Source organism: Triturus cristatus, chromosome 2_2 (assembly GCF_964204655.1).
Source record: "Triturus cristatus chromosome 2_2, aTriCri1.1, whole genome shotgun sequence".
NCBI classification, from domain to species: Eukaryota; Metazoa; Chordata; class Amphibia; order Caudata; family Salamandridae; genus Triturus; species Triturus cristatus.
Window position 1 is genome coordinate 1,088,802,568 of NC_140582.1, and position 21,226 is coordinate 1,088,823,793.

A 21,226-nucleotide genomic window follows, 5' to 3' on the forward strand; every position below is an offset into this window, starting at 1 on the left:
CTAATCCTAGTAGCTCCAACTTGGGCCAGACAACCGTGGTACACCACACTGCTGGAACTATCTGTAGTACTGCACCAAAAATTACGCCTCTCTCCACACCTCTTAACCCAGAACCATGGAGAGATCAGACACCCGGACCCAGCTCAGCTCAACCTTGCGATCTGGCTCCTGAAATCCTAGAATTCGGTTATCTAAATCTTCCCCCTGACTGTATGAACGTCATCAAAGAAGCTAGGCGACCCACCACTAGGGCGTGCTACGCCGCCAAGTGGAAACGTTTTGTTGTCTATTGTCACAACAACGCAGATGACACGCAACTCCTCTTCACCTGCGGAAAAGATCAGGCATTTGATGGAGAGAGTATTCGGGGGTGCTTGGGAATGGTCTTCGACTGGTTCCAGCGGAATAGCCTGAAGGCCAATTCCAGCAAGTCGGAGGTTTTATTCTTCGGCTGTGCTACTGACCCGGAGTGGCAGGAATGGTGGCCGTTGGATATGTGTCCTCCTGCACAGTCATCGCTGGTTGCCAAAAACCTGGGAGTCAAGCTGGACAATAAGCTTATGTTGAGAGCGCATGTTCTTGGTCTGGCTGGCACCTGCTTTGGCATTTTGAAGATGCTCCGCAAGTTTCTACCATTGCTTTCTGTGGAGCACAGGCGGATCACTGTGCAAGCTCTTATTGGATCCAGGCTGGATTATGCGAACGCCCTCTTCCTTGGCCTCCCGGATTATTTGGTCCAGCGCCTGCAGGTGGCGCAGAACTCTGCCGCTCGTGCCATTTTTGGCCTTCACAGGCGAGCAAGAGTTTCTGGGCTGCTGCAGACGCTTCACTGGTTGCCCATCCGGAAGCGGATTATGTTAAAATCCTTGACGCTGATGCATAAAGCACTTTTTGGCTCTGGCGCTTGGTATTTGCAACGGAGGCTGTCTTTTTACCGTCCAGCCCGTTCACTGCGGTCAGAATCTCTTTTCATGGCCGTGGTTCCGCGTGTGAGGAAGGCCCGCACTAGGGGGCGCTCTTTTAGCCTTAAGGCCCCTCAGCTTTGGAATTCGCTTCCGCTGGTTTTACGCAGCACTTCTAATTTGCTTCAGTTTAGGAAGAGCCTGAAGACTTGGCTTTTTAACCTTTAGGTTTTCTTTTCTCCTTTTTTTTGCCTTGTGGTCTGTTATTGGTCTGTTGTGTTATTTTACACTGAGCTGCATGTGGAAAGCGCCGGGACACTCTTTCTGAGTAGCCGTGCGCTATATAAACACAATATAACATAACATAACATAACAACACCATCAATCCCCTAGACGTCTCCATTCAACACATCATAGGCTACTTACTCCACCTACAAAGGTGCAATCTAGCCTATACGTCCATTCGCCTGCACCTCGCAGCCAAAGCAGCTTACCTACAAAACAGGCAACATCCATCACTCTTTAGAGTACCTGCCATTAAAGCCTTCATGGAAGGCCTTAAAAGAATAATTCCCCCCAGAGTGCCACCCTCACCTGTGTGGAACCTAAATATCGTTCTCACCAGACTAATGGGGCCTCCCTTCGAACCACTACACAAATGTGAACTCCAATTTTTAACGTGGAAAACCGCTTTTCTCGTAGCCATCACTTCCCTCAGAAGGGTCAGTGAGATACAAGCATTTACCATTCAAGAACCTTTTCTACAAATGCACCATAACAAAGTTGTTCTCCGTACCAACCCAAAATATATCCCCCCAGAAGTCATTTCTCCCTTTCACCTAAACCAATCTGTAGAACTACCAGTATTCTTCTCGCAACCACAGACCGTTGCAGAAAGAGCTCTCCACACACTAGATGTCAAACGAGCCTTACTCTACTACATCGAGAGAACACAACCTTTTCGTAAGACCAAACAAATGTTTGTCTCTTTCTCTTCACCACACAAGGGCAACCCCATCTCCAAGTCGGGGATAGCTAGGTGGATTGTCAAATGCATTCAGATTTGCTACCAAAAAGCAAAACGAACGCTATCCGTTCCCCCTAAAGCCCATTCTACACGTAAAATAGGGGTTTCAATGGCTTTTCTAGGAAACATCCCATTAGATGATATCTGCCAAGCAGCTACATGGTCAACACCGCACACTTTCACTAAACACTATTGTGTAGATGTGCAAACTAAGCAACAGGCTAGTGTGGGCCAGGCTGTACTCAAAACATTATTTCAAACCACTGCAACAGATACGGGTGGCTGCCGCTAAGGATGGGTACTGCTATATATTCTATGCACAAGTGTGTAATCTGCAGCTCATATGCCTCGAACTGAATATGCTACTTACCAGTATGCATCTGTTCTTGGCATGTAGAGCTGCAGATCTACACACGCCCACCCGCCTCCCCGGCTACCTTTATCTGTTCCAGTTTATCTTATTTAGATACTACACACATGGGCCTCTTCACTGTTATTACTACGCTCCATCTTTCCCTACTGGCGAAAAACAATCTGAGGATGGAGCCGACGCCCATGCGCAATACGATCCAAAGGAGGAGTGACCGACCTCGTGACTTCCAAAGACTTTCCAAGAGGAAAAACAACTGCAAACATCCGGACCCAACTCCAGATGGCGATCTATGCACAAGTGTGTAGATCTGCAGCTCTACATGCCAACAACAGATGCATACTGGTAAGTAGCATATTCCTTATTGGAGACAGCTTTTCCTGACTGACCTATTTCTCTCTACATTGATCAAGTGTGCATTGTCTGTTGTGTCATGAATAGTCTGTTTAATTGACCATTTCTAACCCTTTTACTTAACTTTTTAAAAAGTATTTTAGCTACTAGTATATTCCAAACTGAACAGCAGATTGTACCCAGGCTTCTGCAGTCTCTTCCCCTCCTTGCCTCTCTCTGCTCCAGTGCTGCTGCATGCTAACAATCTTCTCCCCAATGGTAATGATGCATAGGAAAGTGACCATTGCCTTCTCACGAATTGTGAACATTCTAATCGATGAAACAGATTGGCTTTTCTGAAAATAATGTTATTTATTTCCTTTCTTTTAGTTTATTTCTTTTCCAGTGCTATGAAAGTGGTAAGTTGTTTGTCATCTTTTGGTATTTACACAAGTTGCCATTTTTGTCTGTGAATGTGGCAGCTGTATGGCTACACCTTGCTGTTGTTAATGTTTGATTTTGATGTCCTTTTTCTTTGCTTCAACTTTTCCATTTGGTCAGTGTCTTGATCTGAAGGACATTGAACTTGCATACAGGCTACATGAGCTATTAGAGACCGGTGACAATTGGAAACTTCTTGGAGACCAGTACCTGCAAGCTACCTACTAGTAAGTTTGACACAAAGGCATTTCTTGTAGAATGGATATATCATTTAATCCTGTCTGGCTAAGTACAGTTTGAGATGTAGTTTTTGAGTATGTTTCTGTGTATGCTATCTGAAAGACAAAGCATTAAGATAAAACTGCTTCATCAGTTGCTGTTCTGAATCCGCTTACAAGATGTGGAGGGACAAGGAAACAGCATTCCCCATTAGCCGCTCGGCTACCAGTGCACACTGTTGTGTAATAGTAGGACTTTCGGATGGAAGGGCTGCACCTCCCGTCCCCTGCCTGAGATAGTTCAATTGCCTTACCTCTGTGCACAATGCTGTTTGCGCTGCCAGGGTCAGCAGATAATGGCATCTTGCTGTTTGTTGCTATATGGACACATCATGATCATGCCAACCCCTTCCTTTTATCTAGTTTGTCTAATTGTGATAGTTATTAAACATTCTTGGGATCTTGCACCACTTCCTGACTGGTCCAGTCCTGGTTCACTTTAATGGCATCATGCCACCAAGAAAATCCCACTGTGCCCTAAATTGCACTTTAATGCTAGGCAGGGGTTGCCAGGGGTCGCAGCTGGGGCCTCTGGCTTGCCCTTTGTGACCCCTGGCTTGCATTTGCGATCCCTGGCCCCAGAGGTAACATAATCAGTGACAGGAACAAATGGGCATCTCTTCCTTAGGGTCATTGTTCAGGGCTCCAATCTTGTTTATTGTCAAATGTTTTTTTTTGTTGCACGGATAGTGAATAATAGTATATTATTCACTATTAGTGCAATTAAGAAATGAAGTACAATTACCTGAAATATGACCCTCCATGACATCAGAAGTAAATAAAAAAGGCTTTTAAATGTATGTTGTTTGCCTGCCTGCTGCAGGTGAGCAGAGTGCTTATGTGAGTGAGTGTGCTTATGTGTGATTGTGTGTATGTGTAAGCATGTGTGTGAGTGAACTCTAAGGCTAAATGATGTGTGATGTCACTTCTGCTGTACCGGGCCTTTTGGTGAATTGACGTTCATGATGTTAGGACCCCTGTAAAGCACTGTCTTAATCACTTGGCCTTCAGTAATTCAGATGTTGATATCTAGCATCTCATGTCAAACCCCCCAGCCACTGACATGCACAGACCATGCCTCTATTGAATTCACTATTCAAGGTCCGGGGTGGCTGCTGCTCCCCCTAACCTCCCACAGGGTCTGCAGACAATGGCATAAAATCTCCCCGGACATTCTCCAGGCTGCTTTTCCGGGACCTTGGGAAGCTTAACCCTCTAACACGGAGGAGGACCTAGCCCAGTTCAGTTTGGCTGTCAAAAGTGCCATTGACCTGCTTGCGCCCCTTAAACCATTACCTAATTCAGCCAGGCGCACTCAAACAGCCAGGTTTTTCCCTGAGCTCCGTGCCGTAAAACTGCAGTGGAAAAATCTGGAGAGACGTTGGCGTAGGTCCCAGGAGGCGAGGGACAAAGACCGTTTTAAGAGAGCCCTGTCCACCTATCATAAAAATGTAAAGGGAGCACGGAAAGCTTTTATTGCCTCACAGCTAGCTAAGGCAGAGAATGCCCCCGAAACTTTATTTCAGATACTAAAATCCTTTACTAGCCTTAAGGCATGTGACAATCCCGAGACCCCATCCCAAGCTCTCTGTGATGATTTTGCCCAGTATTTCGCGCACCTCTTGATCCGCCAGCATCCGTAATTAAACAATTGCTGGAGAGCTTTCCCACTATTTCCGTCAATGAGGTGGAAGCCTTACTTCGCACAGTAAAATCTGGCTCCCCCTTGACGTTATTCCAGCTAAAGTAGTCGCCTCCCTCTCCAAACAACTGTCCTCGCACATAGGCACAATTCTCAACCTCTGTAGGAGAGAGGGCTACCTTCCCCGGGAATGGAAGGCGGTACAGGTCATCCCTAGTCGGAAGAACTCCAAGGTCCCTATGGAAGAGCTTTCCAATCTCCGCCCCATCTCCTTACTACCTTACCTGAGCAAAGTATTGGAAAAAAATATATTAATAAACAGCTGTCTAACCATGTCGAAAATACAGGTAGTTTGGATTCCTCTCAATTTGGTGTCACGCCCAAATACAGCACGGAGTCTGCCCTGCTGGAGGTCACGGACAACATCAGGATGACCTTAGACAGTGGCCATTCAACTATTTGCGTGCTGTTGGACCTCTCTGCCGCGTTCGACACGGTATCTCACCAGATCCTGCTCAGGAGGTTGGAGGAGATTGGACTAAGAGGACCAGCTCTTTAGTGGATGACGAGCTTCCTGTCCTCCCGTTCCCAGACCGTCAATCTGGGCCCTTTTCGGTCGAAGTCAATGGAACTGACCAAGGGAGTTTCCCAGGGCTCATGTTTGCGCCCTACTCTGTTTAAGATCTATATTGCTCCCTTGGCCAACCTTCTCAGATCCTCTGGCTTTACACCCATTTGATATGCTGATGACACTCAGCTCCTCTTCTCATTTCACAGATCTGATATGTCGGTTCAGTCCACATTCTCTGCGGGTATGACAGCCATCGCAAATTGGATAAAAAGCAATTTTCTCCAACTTAACGCAGGGAAGACGGAGATTATGCTCTTCGGAGATGCACCATTGCTGGGTAATCCAGACTGGTGGCCGGTAGCCCTTGTCCCCCCAACCCGGCCCTAAGGCCCTTGTTAAAAACCTTGGCATTCGCCTTGACCGCGCCCTGTCCTTGAAGGAGCACGCTGCTCACACCGCCGGATCCTGTTTTTATGTGCTGGGCCTGTTACGACGAGTTTTCCCTCTCCTCCCGGATTACAGTTGCAAAACCCTTATTCAGACTATGGTTATGAGCTGGCTAGACTACTGCAACGCTCTCCTGGTCTCAGCTAATGAGTCCACGCTCAGCAGATTGCAGGTGGTCCAGAATACTGCAGCTCGCCTTGTCATGAGTGCCCCGCCGAGAAATGCCTCCCTCCCTCTTCTTCAACAGCTCCACTGGCTCCCAATCCGCAATCGCATTAAATTCAAAGTTTGCTGCATCGTACACAAGGCTTTGCATTACAAAGGTCCTCTCTACATCTCTTCGAAATTCAAGCCTTACGCCCCTTCTAGGACCCTCAGGTTAGGAGACAAAGCGCTCCTCTTAGTCCCCCAGGTGAGGAAAACAAGGCTAGGTGGAAAATCTTTTTCCTACCTCGCCCCCTTCTATTGGAACCTGCTCCCTATTTACCTGAGACAATGCCCGGACTATCTACGCTTCAGGAAACTTCTCAAGACTGCTCTATTTTAATTAATGCCGTCAGCCTGTCTAACAGCACATTCCTAAAGCGCAGAGATACCCCTTCGGGGGGGATTCAGGCACTATATAAAACCTACAAATAAAATAAAAATCTTCTGATTGTTTTTTAAAAAATGTTTTGGGGTATTCAGTTGTTTTGGCATACTGAAACGATCTGTGGGATGAAAATTACACCACGATTTGTCTTGATGACAAACCTTCCAATTTCCTTACATATGTTGCACACTCATATCCCTAGAGTAATCAATCTTTTTGTCTATCACCGCAGCTGTTGCTGCATGCTCGGTCTTAACATATAGACTGACTGAATGTCAGTGAACTGCCCAACAAACCCTGGCCCACACCCCTTTTTCCTCTAATTGCTCCCTTCTAATCTCGCTCACCTTTTTAGAGACCTCAATCGGGAGTGTAGATGATCTCTCTCCCCCACATTTTGCAATCCTGTAAGCTAAACTCTTTTATTTTTCCTTTTTTGCATCCTGCATTTTCTGGTGGACATGAATATGATATAATTTACATCTCCCTGAGATGTTTTGACTGAGGTGCTTCAGCCAGTTGTCACCTCATCCGAAGCCGCTTCTCCAGTCTAACAAAGCCCTCACGGATGTGCTACTGGAGGCCTTGTCCAAACCTTGCACAGGAGCTCTTGTGAATAGGTTGATTGCATGCCGCCATTGCCCCGCTCCAGGGGACCCCAGTTTCCTCACAACACACCCCACTTCGGAGAGCTTGGTGGTATAAGCCTCCATTTCCTGATTAAATCCTAGCACATTCCTGTAAGAAAGTGCCCTCTTTTTGCATGGTTGCCCCCACTTTTTGCTAAACTGCTGATGTGCTTTGACTGAGTGTACCCTGGGCTCTTGCCAAACAGGTACCCAGGGCCTATGTACTTTCCCTAAACTGCATTAAAAGCAAAACCCAAGTGGCACTCTTTGGCCACAGGTCAATCCCTTGTAAATGGTACCACAAGTACCAAGGGCACTGTAGCCAGGGAAGGCCTCCAAGGGCTGCAGCACTTATTGTGCCACCCTTAGAGGCATTGTACCTTTACAGACACCCACTGCATTTGCAGGCTGCGTGTTTTGGTGCAGAACAAAGTGAAGAGTCGACATGACACACATCCCTGTGTGCCCTTCCTACAACCCACTGCCCTGGCATAGGTCAGCCACCTCATACCAGTGGTGAGGGTATAGGTGCATCAGTCCTGTACCCCTACACTGTCTAAGTCAATTCCTATTGTGGCGACTGGTCAGGGATAGACAGGACTCGAATGGTAGGTACTGTCGGTTTTATTGACAAATAGCTTTTCTTTCTACAAGTCTTTCTTTCCTTGGGGTCCGTGGTGAAGGGACTCGGGTTTTCTTCTCCCCCCTCTCCTTTCGGCTTCAGGCTTTCGGGGTTGTCAGTTGGGAACGTCACTGGCTCTCTCCTCACTCGTACAGGATGGGTCCCAGAAATAAAAAGAAAAACAAAAGGATCGTTCAGGAGAATAGTCTCTTTTGGGGAGGTACACCCTAATACCAGGGCCGGGGGTGAGGGACTACCATAAGACTGTGTCAACGTGCCACTCAATACGTTCTACGCCTCCGTGTGGGGGTTCGTAGTGAAGGTAGTGCGGGTTTAAGGTCAGGTGGGGTGATTAGGGAAACACGGGTCACACAGGGGGATTGGTTGGTTTCGCCCCTCGGCCCATCCACCCTGCCATACGCCCTCGTACCTGTCTGAGCCACACCCCTCCCCTGGGAGTGTGGCGGGGCGCTTCGCGGGGTCCTGAGCCTCCGGGCGTTTTCCGACTGTCTTCGCTCCTCTCCCTTCCGTCGTTCTCCTGACCGGGTCTCTCCTCCTTTTCTCGGGACGTCTCCTCCCAGCCGCTTCGCTCTTCCCGTCCACCGCTGTCCTCCTCGCCTTCGTTCTCCTCGCTCCTCTCCTCGCCTTGTCGCAGATCGTCTCCTAAACTCCTCCGGGGATCGCCGTCCCTCCTGTGCTGACTCTCCTTCCCTTTTGACGTCTCTCGCGTCCTGACGTCACTCTGGGGCGTGTACCAGCTGTCATCGTGGTTCCACTTAAAGGGCCCGGCGTCGTCTGTCTCTAGAGGACTTCCCCTGTCCGGCGACGGAATCCATTCTCTCTGCTGGGGGGGGATAAGAGGGTGTAAGTTCGTATTGGGCACCCACCAGTCCGCTACCCCCCCTTGATCCTCGGTCCCTGCTCCGTCACACCTTTTTTTTTTTTTATTGATTTTGTTGCTTGATTTCACAAACCTAAACAAAAAGTATCAGTATCATTCAAGAATAAATTGAGAGTTTGGCATATGTCATCATTTAGAACAGGAGAGGAAAAGAAAAGGTGAAAGGGGAAAAAGAGGGGGACATCCACATACACAGAGATGAGGATCGTGTGAGAAACACGACAAACTGTTTCTAAGGAGGATGCTGAGAGGGTGAGGAACGTGCAGGCAGCTGAGGCAACAGGTTCAATGGAGGTATGGGATCCTAATTGATCAATTATTAGGTTGGCTTCGGGGGGCTTCTGGGTAGGGGCCCATCCAGGTCAGAAAGGTGTGTGGGTGAAGGGGCTGCTGAAACCTGGCGTGTTAGTTGCAAGTACTGGCGATATATATGCCAGATATCTTTAGGTCGTGAGGCGGGGGTTGGAGTGTGGCGTATGTGTCGGTCTGCTGCGAATCCATGCTTCCTTCTTGGGGCATTGTTTAGTGCCCTAGTGTAATGCAATTTCGCTTTTTGCTAATAATAGTGCTATAGCGAGGAATCTGCTGTAACAGAGTTTAATGCTACTGACTATTCCCAGCAAAGCTAACTTAGGGAAGGGGGAGAGTGGAATGGAAGTTATGTTGGAGAGCACTTGAAACACTTCAGTCCAGTATTCAGTTATGGGCAGGCACTTGTGCAAAATCAACGTCAGGGGCTTGACATTTGGACCAGTTTGAGGATTTGGTGGGATCGTATTTCGTCAGTTGCCACGGCGCGATATATATATATATATATATATACGATGTATAAACTTGAAGTGAATTAAGTTATGTCTTTGACTGGGGGATACCCTCTTAATTTGTTCCTGGCTGCAGGCCCATTCTTTATCGGTCAACGGTTGACCCACGTCCTCCTCCCAGTGACATCGCACCCCCCTGTCCTGAACCTATTTGAGCACCACACATGCCTGATAAAGCTTGGCGATCAGATGGGTACCATCCTGGTCGGTTATAAGCATCGTAAGAGGCGTGAACTCTTCAGCAGGAAGAGGAAAAGGAGTGGCTGAACGGAGAGCACCAAGCAAGCTGGTCGCTATAAATTTGTCCCTGTAGGACATCTCTGTGTGGTTAGGTCTGCCATGGTCATCGCATGTCCGTCAGGGACTAGGGAGCCAGTGGTGTATAATTGTAGTTTGTTGAGGGTGCGCTGAACCACCTTTTCAGAAGTGAGCGGTAGAAACCGGTTCTGCTGTTGCGGGAGGTTAGGGGAATAGAAAGCGCCAGAGCTCAGTAGAAGGCTGAGTCTGCACCAGGCCCAGCAGGTAGTGTATAAGGGTTGTAAATCCTTTTGGTCAAGCGGTATGCCGAAGGGAAAGGGGGCTGACCAGTCTCGCTCGGGTTTGGTGTAAGGTATGCGAGCGTCTGGGTGAAACCAGTGGTGCGCAAACTGAGCTTGTGCGACCAGATAATAGAGATGTAAATCGGGAACCGCAAATCCCCTCTGTGAGAAAGTGCCATCTTTCTTGCATGGTATGCCCCCACTTTTTGCTGAATTGCTGAATGTACTTTGACTGAGTGTACCCTGGACTCCTGCCAATCAGGTGCCCAGGGCCTATGTTCCTTCCCTAAAAACACAAAACACAAATTGGCAAACCCTGGCCACATGTCAGCCCCTGGTAAATGGTACCCTAGGTACCCAGGGCCTTGTGACCAGGGAAGGCCTCTAAGGGCTGCAGCACTCATTGGGCCACCCTTAGAGGCCCTGTACCCTTACACACACACACACTGCCCTTGCAGGCTGGGTGTCTGGGTGCAAGACAAAACAAAGAGTTGACATGGCACACATCCCTGTGTGCCATGCCCACCACCTACACTACCATGGCATACATCAGCCACCCCTCTAGCTGGGTGCCCTAAGCCAGTGGTGTGGGCACAGGAGCAGGAGCCCTGTGCCCCAACAGTACCCAGGTCCATTCCTGGGCACTGTAAGTGCAGTGCTGCCATTTAAGAGTACATGGTGCTGAGAGCTCGTCAAACACGAACTCCACAGCACCATAATGGCAACACTGAAGACTGAGAAGTTCGGTATCAAACTTCTCAGCACATTAAACCCACACTGGTGCCAGTGTGGGATTTAATGTACTAAGCACCCCAGAGGGCATCTTAGAGATGCCCCCTAAAACCTAACCTACAATCCACGTCTGTTCTTCGGCTGCCTAGGCTGCCACACAGCAGACATGTTGCTGGACCCCTGGGTAGAAGAGCCCCTGCTCTCCTGGGCCTGCAACAATGCACATCCTGGGCGAGGTGCTAAATCTCCTCCCCCCCCCAAGATGGGCAGGGGGAAGCTTCAAAGGCATGCCGCCTCTGTGAGCTTCCCCAGGCTACTGCAACCCCCCGCTCTGGCGGGAAGCTTGGCCAGAAACCCCAAATAAGGACAGGGGATGTGCCAGCCTGCCAACCCCACCCCTCAGGTGGGGGAGGCGAGGTGAAGCACATCTCCGGGCTCTCGCCATCTTGAAGATGGGAAGCCCTGCCCAATCAGGACTAGGCTACTGCCCCTCTCCCACAGGAGAGAGGCAGGATAGGGGGTGTACCCACCCCAGGACAGGGACCCATTGGTCCCTGCCCTTCACCTACCTGTAACGCCCCTAAATCTAGTTTTAGGGGCACCCAGATTCTGAAATCCGAAGAAGAGCTAGAAGAAAGAAGACCTGCCCTGCAGCTGCTAAGAAGAGGAAGATACCAACTGCTTTGGCCCCAGCCCTACCGGCCTGTCGACCCTCGAACGTGCTCCTGCTCCAACCCGGCATCTCTTGTGGCCAGCAACCTCACAAACCCCGGAGGACCTGGCTACCTTTTGACTCTAAACCCCTGGGACTCCCATGAGTAGAGGCTCTACTCAAAATCTACTTCTAATCTCTGGCAGCAGCCCGGAACCGCGAACCCTTCACACTCTGCACCCGCCAAGCCTGGCCTGTGCCGGAGTGAACAAAGACCACGAGGACAACCCCACGGCGCCTGTGACCCCTAGTCTGGCACCCAAGGACCTCCATCGACACTCCTGAAGAAGCCTGCACCCTCAGAACCAGGTGCCCCCCCAACCGCGATCAACAGAGGGTAAGATTTCCCGACACCAAGAGGCACCCCTGCACCTGGCGCCCCGCGCCCCCCTGTGCCCAATCCCGGGGTACCTACCTATCCTCCAACTACCCAACTTACCCCTCGAAATGGTGGTGGCACCTGAAGAATCTTCGTCCCCGAGCTTGCAGTCTTTTTCCAAACCGGAGATTTCCCTTTGAAATCAATTGGGCGCCCGAAGACTCAAAGTACCCTGCACCCAGCCGCCCGAGTGGCCCTGGCAGTGCAACCTCTACACCTATCTACTTCCCCACTTGCCCTGAGTAAGTGACCAGGAGCCCAGCACCTACAGCTGCGTGGCCTGCTAGTCAGCAGCCACTAACCAAAGCCCCCCTACCTCTCATAGGATAACATTGGGCCTAACTCTCTCTGCACCCGGCCGCCCTTGTGCCGCTGAGGGTCAACCAACTGTACCTACCTGACCCTGGGAGACCCCTGAGTCTATGCCCAGAACCTTAATTCTGCCAGTCGAGTACTTACCTTTAAACCGATAACTCAATTTTCTTCGTAGGGTAACATTGACTGGTTTTTCCTGAAATTTCTTCTAAGTGTGGACTTTTCAAAACTTAAAATATTCACCAAAAATCAGCCGAGTAACGAAAACGAAAATACTCACCTGCTCTTAGGTGAGCTCCCAGTGCTGGATCTTGGTGCCCAGCACTGACTCTGAAAAATACTTACAACTGTACTTACCAGTAACCCAATTTTCTCCCATAGGAAATCATTGACTGTTTTTCTGTGAAATTTCTTCTATGTGTCAATTTCTGCAAACTTTAAATATTCTTTAAAAATCGTATAAATTTTGAAAACGTAATTACTTTCCTGTTTTGGATAAAGGTCCCAGTACTGAGTCTAGGTACCCAGTACTGGATTACAAAAGTAACGAGAACATACTATAACTGCAACTTGAATTTTCTGCCCTAGGGAATCATTGACTGTTTTCTATGAAATATTTTTTAAGTGTCCACTTTCAAAACAGCAAAATATTGTCTAAAAATCATAACAGTAATTAAGTCGACTTTTATCACCTGATTCCAAGTACTGACCCAGGGCTGAATCTAGGATCCAGTCCTGGAATTCCAAAAGTAATCCTAAAAGTAATCTGTTGCAAATAACTTAAAACTTCCTTTGAACTCAATGCATTATTGTGTTTAAAATTGTGTTGCCTATTGCAACCACTTGTAACTTTCTACAAAAGTCAATTGCATATTGCAAAAGTATTTATATAAAACATCTCATTCTGAGAAAGTATATTTTAATACCTATTGTTGGTTCTAAAATAAAACAAGCATATATTTTTTTATATATAAACCATTGGCCTAGAGTTCAGTTATTGAGTGTGTGAGACCATTTGCTGGCTGAGTGTGTGCAACAAATGCTTTACACTGTCCTCTGATACTGCCTTACTGCTCGACCAAGCTACCACTTTAGAGAGTAAGATTATATCTAACGTTAGCGTCTGTCAAACCTCTGGGGACAGTGGACTCTGTACACCCTGTACCCATTTGGGAACAGTATATACAGAGACACTTTCTCACGTTGGTGGTCAGCGGTGGGATACAAACTTGCATTTGTTGGACTACTTGGTTACCATCTGATCACACGACAGAACTCTTAAAATTGCCTTTAGAATTCTGATTGGTCTTGTCCAAAAATACTAAAAGTCTTGCTAGGGCCTTGCTTAAGTCCCATTAGAATTTTGGAAAAATAAGTCACTATAGTCAGGGTAGAGGATTAGAACTGTCAGGTTAGAATGACTCAAACAAACCCAGCTATTAGTGAAAATAATAACATGGACCTGGTGGAGGAGCTCGACCTCACACCTTACTTACACTTGTCTTTCAAGGAATTGAGGTCCCTATGCAAATTTAAAAATATACCAATGGGCCTGCATCCAACCAAATTAGGGCTCCAGGAGCTCTTGGCTGAGTATGCTAAGGACCACCCATCTGAACATGGTGATGGCGAGTCAGATGAGGAAAGGGAAGAAGAGGAGGTGGATAATAACCCCCCCCCCCCCCCCCCCCCACACACACACACTATTCCCTAGGGAGGAGAGGGCCCCCATACCCTTCAATCCAAGAATTAGCATCTGGGGACCTAGAGATCACACAGGTGACTCTGGTACCAGAGAGATCACTGGGGGACCCACCAGTGAAGAGGACAGCCTTTTATAAGGGCTGGCCAAAAGATTAGAGCTAGAGTCCAGGCTCCTGGCTCTAGAAAAAGAAAGGAGAGAGATGGGTTTAGCAACCATCAATGGTGGCAGCAATAATAAAAGCAAGTATAGGGAGGGAACTTCTGACCTTTAAAATCCCCAAAGGGATTGTCCCTAAATTTGAGGAAGGTGATGACATCACCAAATAGTTCACAGCCTTTGAGAGGGCTTGTGACATTAGAAGAGTAAAGAAACCTCTCTGGGGGGCACTCCTGTGGGAACTGTTCTCTGGTAACTGCAGAGACAGGCTTCTGACCCTCTCTGGGCCAGAAACAGGATCCTATCACCTCATGAAGAAAGCTCTGATTGAGGGATTTGGATTCACTACTGAGGAGCATAGAATTATATTCAGGGGGGTTCACAAAACCCAGACCCAGTCCTGGATCGACTCTGTAGACTTCTCAGTAAAGATACTGGATGGTTGGTTAGCTGGACATGGTTTGCAGGATTTTACTGGATTGTACAATTTATTCATGAAGGAACATGTATTAAGTAACTGCACAAATGAAAAGTTGCATCAGCATTTGGTAGACCTAGGTCTAATTTCACCCCAAGAATTGGGAAAGAAGGCAGACCACTGGGTCAAGACTAGGGTGACAAGGACAGCCACTGGGGGTGACCAGAAGAAGGTGGTCACAAAGCCTCCCCAGGGTAAAGGTGGTGAGAATCCCCAAGATAAAAAAGTCTAAGTCTTCCAAAGGGCCCCAAAAACCTGTTCAAGTGGGTGGGACCCAAACTACTCCCTATGTGCCTCAACCTTAAAGGGCTGGTGTAATAACTGCAAGAGGTCAGGACACCTAACTGTAGCTAAATCTTGCCCCCACAACAAAGCCCCTAAGGCACCCAGTACAGCTACTCCTGGGGCAGCAAGTATGCAGATGGGATCAGAAGTGTACCCTGAGCAAATCTGGGAACACACTGAAGCATGTCTAGTCTCCCTGGGAGAAGTGGAGTTTGCCACTGTAGCTGTGTGGCCACCCAACTTAAAAAAATATTTACAGTACCCCTGGGTGAATGGAACTAGGGTAGAAGCTCTGAGGGATACAGGTGCCAGTGTCACTATGGTGAAAGACACACTGGTTTCCCCTGAGCAATATTTGTTTGGGAAGTCTTACCTAGTCACCAACGCTGACAGTGTCACCACTAGTCATCCCATGGCCATGGTGATATTAGGCGGGTGGGGGGGGGGTTACTGGCCTGAAACAGGTAAACAGGTAGTGGTCTCTCCAAAGTTGCCAGCTTCATGTCTGCTTGGAAATGATCTGGAAACCTCAGCCTGGGCTGAGGTTGAGCTAAAGGCTCATACAGCCATGCTGGGCATCCTTGAATTGATGTGTGTGCAAACCAGAACACAGAGCAAGAGGAAGGGTGAAAAAGTAGGTCTGGAGCCTGAAATAATGTCCCAACCAACCAAGAGAAAAGGTAAGAAGACTGGGGAACCAGCTTCTGTACAGCAAAACATTCAGGACCCCTCTCCACAGGGAGAGGATTTGGATACCCCTGAGGGAACTGAGCCCATGGAGCTTGACCCTTACCAGGTTGAACTCTTTGGCCCAGGGGGACCCTCTAGGGAAGAGCTGTGCCAGGGTCAGCGAGACTGTCCCACTCTTGAAAGCCTGAGGCAGCAAGCTGTTTCAGAAGCAAAGGGAGATGTCAGTGGTACCCACAGAGCTTATTGGGAAGAGGGATTACTGTATGCTGAGGCAAGAAACCCCACTCCTGGAGCCACCAGGAGGGTGGTAGTACCACAGAAATACAGGGAGTTCCTCCTAACCTTGGCTCATGACATCCCCCTAGCTGGACATCTGGGGCAATCCAAAACTTGGGAAAGGCTAGTGAGTCACTTTTACTGGCCCCAGATGCACCAAATGGTGAAGGAGTTTGTCAGCTCCTGTGTTACCTGTCAAGCCAATGGCAAGACAGGTGGCCACCCAAAGCCCCTATCATCCCACTACCAGTGGTGGGGGTACCCTTTGAAAGGGTAGGAGTGTACATTGTGGGTCCACTTGAACCTCCCACATCCTCAGGGAACAAATGTATTCTAGTAGTAGTGGATCATGCTACTAGGTACCCTGAAGCAATTCCACTTAAGACTACTACAGCTCCTGCAGTAGCCAAGGCCCTCCTGGGCGTTTTCAGCAGGGTAGGGTTTTCTAAGGAGGTGGTTTCAGACAGAGGTTCCAACTTCATGTCTGCTTACCTGACACACATGTGGAAGGAGTGTGGAGTGCATTTCAATTTTACTACACCCTACCACCCACAAACCAATGGCCTTGTTGAGAGATTCAACAAGACATTGAAAGGTATGATCATGGGTCTCCCTGAAAAACTCAAAAGGAGATGGGATGTCCTGTTACCATGCCTGCTTTTTGCTTACAGGGAAGTACCACAGAAGGGAGTAGGTTCTCACCCTTTGAACTTCTGTTTGGTCATCCTGTAAGGGGACCGCTTTGTCTTTTAATAGAGGGCTGGGAGAGGCCTCTTCAAGAGCCCAAACAAGACATAGTGGACTATGTGCTTGGCCTAAGGTCCAGAATGGCTGAGTACATGGAAAAAGCATCCAAGAACCTTGAGGCCAGCCAGGAGCTCCAGAAGCACTGGTATGACCAAAAAGCTGCACTGGTTGAATTTCAACCTGGGCAACAGGTGTGGGTTTTGGAGCCAGTGGCACCAAGGGCCCTCCAAGATAAATGGAGTGGCCCTTACCCTATCCTAGAAAGAAAGAGTGAGGTCACCTATTTAGTTGACCTGGGCACTAGCAGGACACCCAAAAGGGTTATCCATGTAAACCGCCTTAAGCTCTACAATGACAGGGCTGACATCACCATGCTGATGGTGACTGATGAGTAACAGGAAGCAGAGAGTGAACCTCTCCCTGACCTCCTCTCCTACAGCCCACAAGATGGGTCAGTAGATGGTGTGATCTTTTCAGACACCCTCTCTGCCCAACAGCAGACTGACTGCAAGCAAGTCTTGGAACTGTATGCTAGCCTCTTTTCCCTGACCCCATGTCTGACAAACTGGTGTACCCATGATGTGGACACTGGTGACAGTGCACCTGTCAAGAACAAAATCTATCGGCAGTCAGAACAAGTCAAGGAAAGCATCAAAGCTGAGGTCAGCAAGAGGCTGGAGTTAGGGGTCATTGAACCCTCTGAGAGCCCCTGGGCTAGCCCAGTTTTTCTGGTCCCCAAACCTCATCAACAAGGTGAATAGAGAGAGATGAGGTTCTGTGTGGACTATAGAGGGCTCAACTCTGTCACCAAGACAGATGCTCACCCTATGCCAAGAGCAGATGAGCTGATAGATAAATTAGGGGCAGCCCAATTCCTCAGTACCTTTGACTTAACTGCAGGGTACTGGCAGATTGGCATGGCCCCAGGAGCAAAAGAAAAGACAGCATTCTCCACCCCTGATGGGCATTATCAGTTTACTGTAATGCCCTTTGGGCTAAAGAATGCCCCTGCCACCTTCCAGAGGTTGGTGAACAATGTCCTGGCTGGCCTGGAATCCTTTAGTGCGGCTTATCTTGATGATATTGCTGTTTTTAGCTCCACCTGACAGGATCACCTGATCCACCTTGGGAAAGTTTTAGAGGCTCTGAAAAAAGAAGGTCTCACTATCAAGGGATCCAAATGCTAGATAGGGCAGGGCACTGTGGTGTACTTGGGCCACCTTGTAGGTGGAGGCCAAGTACAACCCTTACAACCCAAGATCCAGGCCATCATGGACTGGATAGCTCCAACAACCCAGACCCAAGTCGGGGCATTCCTTGGCTTGACTGGGTATTACAGGAGGTTTGTGAAGGGATATGGGTCCATTGTGACCCCCCTCACAGAACTCGCCTCCAAGAAGATGCCCAAGAAGGTTAACTGGACAGTTAATTGCCAAAAGGCTTTTGACACCCTGAAAGAAGCAATATGCTCAGCACCAATTCTAAAAGCTCCAGATTATGCAAAGCAGTTCATAGTGCAGACTGATGCCTCTGAGCTAGGGATAGGAGTGGTCCTATCCCAGACCAATGATGAAGGCCAAGACCAACCTGTTGCTTTTATAAGCAGGAGGGTACTCCCCAGAGAGCAGCGTTGGAGAGCCATTGAGAGGGAGTCCTTTGCTGTGGTTTGGTCCCTGAAGAAGCTGAGGCCATACTTGTTTGGTACTCACTTCCTGGTTCAAACTGACCACAGACCTCTCAGATGGCTATTGCAGATGAAAGGGGAAAATCCAAAACTACTAAGGTGGTCCATCTCCCTACAGGGAATGGACTTTGAAGTGGAACACAGACCAGGGACTGCCCATGCAGATGGACTTTCCAGGTTCTTCCACTTAGACAATGAAGACTCCATAGGGCAAGGTTAGTCTCATCACCTTTCGTTTGGGGTGTGGGGGGGGGGGGGGGGGTTGTGTGAGAAAGTGCCATCTTTCTTGCATGGTATGCCCCCACTTTTTGCTGAATTGCTGAATGTACTTTGACTGAGTGTGCCCTGGACTCCTGCCAATCAGGTTCCCAGGGCCTATGTTCCTTCCCTAAAGACACAAATTGGCAAACCCTGGCCCACATGTCAGCCCCTGGTAAATGGTACCCTAGGTACCCAGGGCCTTGTGACCAGGGAAGGCCTCTAAGGGCTGCAGCACTCATTGTGCCACCCTTAGAGGCCTTGTACCCTTACACACACACACTGCCCTTGCAGGCTGGGTGTCTGGGTGCAAGACAAAACAAAGAGTCGACATGGCACACATCCCTGTGTGCCATGCCCACCACCTACACTGCCATGGCATACATCAGCCACCCCTCTAGCTGGGTGCCCTATGCCAATGGTGTGGGCGCAGGAGCCCTGTGCCCCTACAGTACCCAGGTCCATTCCTGGGTTCTGTAAGTCCAGTGCTGCCATTTAAGAGTACATGGTGTTGAGAGCTCGTCAAACACGAACTCCACAGCACCATAATGGCAACACTGAAGACTGAGAAGTTTGGTATCAAACTTCTCAGTACGTTAAACCCACATTGATGCCAGTGTGGGATTTAATGTACCAAGCACCCCAGAGGGCATCTTAGAGATGCCCCCTAAAACCTAACTTACAATCCACGTCTGTTCTGAGGCTACCTAGGCTGCCACACAGCAGACATGTTGCTGGACCCCTGGGTAGGAGAGCCCCTGCTCTCCTGGACCTGCAACAATGCACATCCTGGGCGAGGTGCTAAATCTCCTCCCCCAGGATGGGCAGGGGGAAGCTTCAAAGGCATGCCGCCTCTGTGAGCTTCCCCAGGCCACTGCAACCCCCCACTCTGGCGGGAAGCTTAGCCGGAAACCCCAAATAAGGACAGGGGATGTGCCAGCCTGCCAACCCCACCCCTCAGGTGGGGGAGGCGAGGTGAAGCACATCTCCGGGCTCTCGCCATCTTGAAGATGGGAAGCCCTGCCCAATCAGGACTAGGCTACTGCCCCCCTCCCACAGGAGATAGGCAGGATAGGGGGTGTACCCACCCCAGGACAGGGACCCATTGGTCCCTGCCCTTCACCTACCTGTAACGCCCCTAAATCTAGTATTTAGGGGCATCCTGAACCTTCCTTCCCCAGATTCCAGATTCCGAAATCCGAAGAAGAGCTAGAAGAAAGAAGACCTGCCCTGCAGCTGCTAAGAAGGGGAAGACACCAACTGCTTTGGCCCCAGCCCTACCGGCCTGTCGACCCTCGAACCTGCTCCTGCTCTAACCCGGCATCTCTTGTGGCCAGCAACCTCACAAACCCCGGAGGACCTGGCTACCTTTTGACTCTAAACCCCTGGGACTCCCATGAGTAGAGGTTCTACTCAAAATCTACTTCTAATCCCTGGCAGCAGCCCGGAAACGCGAACCCTTCACACTCTTCACCCTCCAAGCCTGGCCTATTGCCGGAGTGAACAAAGACCACGAGGACGACCCCACGGCGACTGTGACCCAGAGTCTGGCACCCAAGGACCTCCCTCGACACTCCTGAAGAAGCCTGCAGCCACAGAACCAGGTGCCCCCCCCAACCGCGATCAACAGAGGGTAAGATTTCCCGACACCAAGAGGCACCCCTGCACCTGGCGCCCCGCGGCCCCCTGTGCCCAATCCCGGGGTACCTACCTATCCTCCAACTACCCAACTTACCTATTGAAGTGGTGGTGGCACCTGAAGAATCTTCGTCCCTGAGCTTGCAGTCTTTTTCTAAACCGGAGAGTTCCCATTGAAATCAATTCAGCGCCCGAAGGCTCAAAAGCACCCTTCACCCAGCTGCCCGAGTGGCCCTGGCAGTGCAACCTCTACACCTATCTACTTCCCCACTTGCCCTGAGTAAGTGACCAGGAGCCCAGCTCCTACAGCCGCGTGGCCTGCTAGTCAGCAGCCACCAACCAAGGCCCCCCCTACCTCTCATAGGATAACATTGGGCCTAACTCTCTCTGCACCCGGCCGCCCTTGTGCCGCTGAGGGTGAACCAACTGTACCTACCTGACGCTGGGAGACCCCCGAGTCTATGCCCAGAACCTTAACTCTGCCAGTCGAGTACTTACCTTTAAACCGATAACTCAATTTTCTCCATAGGGTAACATTGACTGGCTTTTCCTGAAATTTCTTCGAAGTGTGGACTTTTCAAAACTTAAAATATTCATCAAAAATCAGCCGAGTAACGAAATCGAAAATACTCACCTGCTCTTAGGTGAGCTCCCAGTGCTGGATCTTGGTGCCCAGCACTGACTCTGAAAAACACAACTGTACTTACCAGTAACCCAATTTTCTCCCATAGGAAATCATTGACTGTTTTTCTGTGAAATTTCTTCTAAGTGTCAATTTCTGCAAAAATTAAATATTCTTTAAACATCGTATAAATTCTGAAAACGTAATACTTGCCTGTTTTGGATAAAGGTCTTAGTACTGAGTCTAGGTACCCAGTACTGGATTACAAAAGTAACGAGAACATACTATAACTGCAACTTGAATTTTCTGCCCTAGGGAATCATTGACTGTTTTCTAGGAAATATTTTCTAAGTGTCAACTTTTAAAACCGCTAAATATTGTCTAAAAATCATAACGGTAATGAAGTTGACTTTTATCGCTTGATTCCAAGTACT

General features: G+C 49.0%; 1 protein-coding gene across 1 annotated transcript in view; it reads left to right on the top strand.

The window, feature by feature from the left end:
* The window catches only part of PTCD3 (pentatricopeptide repeat domain 3), a 367,594-nt gene that overhangs the window by 170,942 nt on the left and 175,426 nt on the right, over positions 1-21,226 (top strand). The window contains exons 16-17 of the mRNA XM_085642617.1: positions 3,023-3,051; positions 3,194-3,300. Of these exons, the coding sequence (XP_085498743.1) occupies positions 3,023-3,051; positions 3,194-3,300 (136 nt within the window). The remainder of the gene's footprint in view (positions 1-3,022; positions 3,052-3,193; positions 3,301-21,226) is intronic.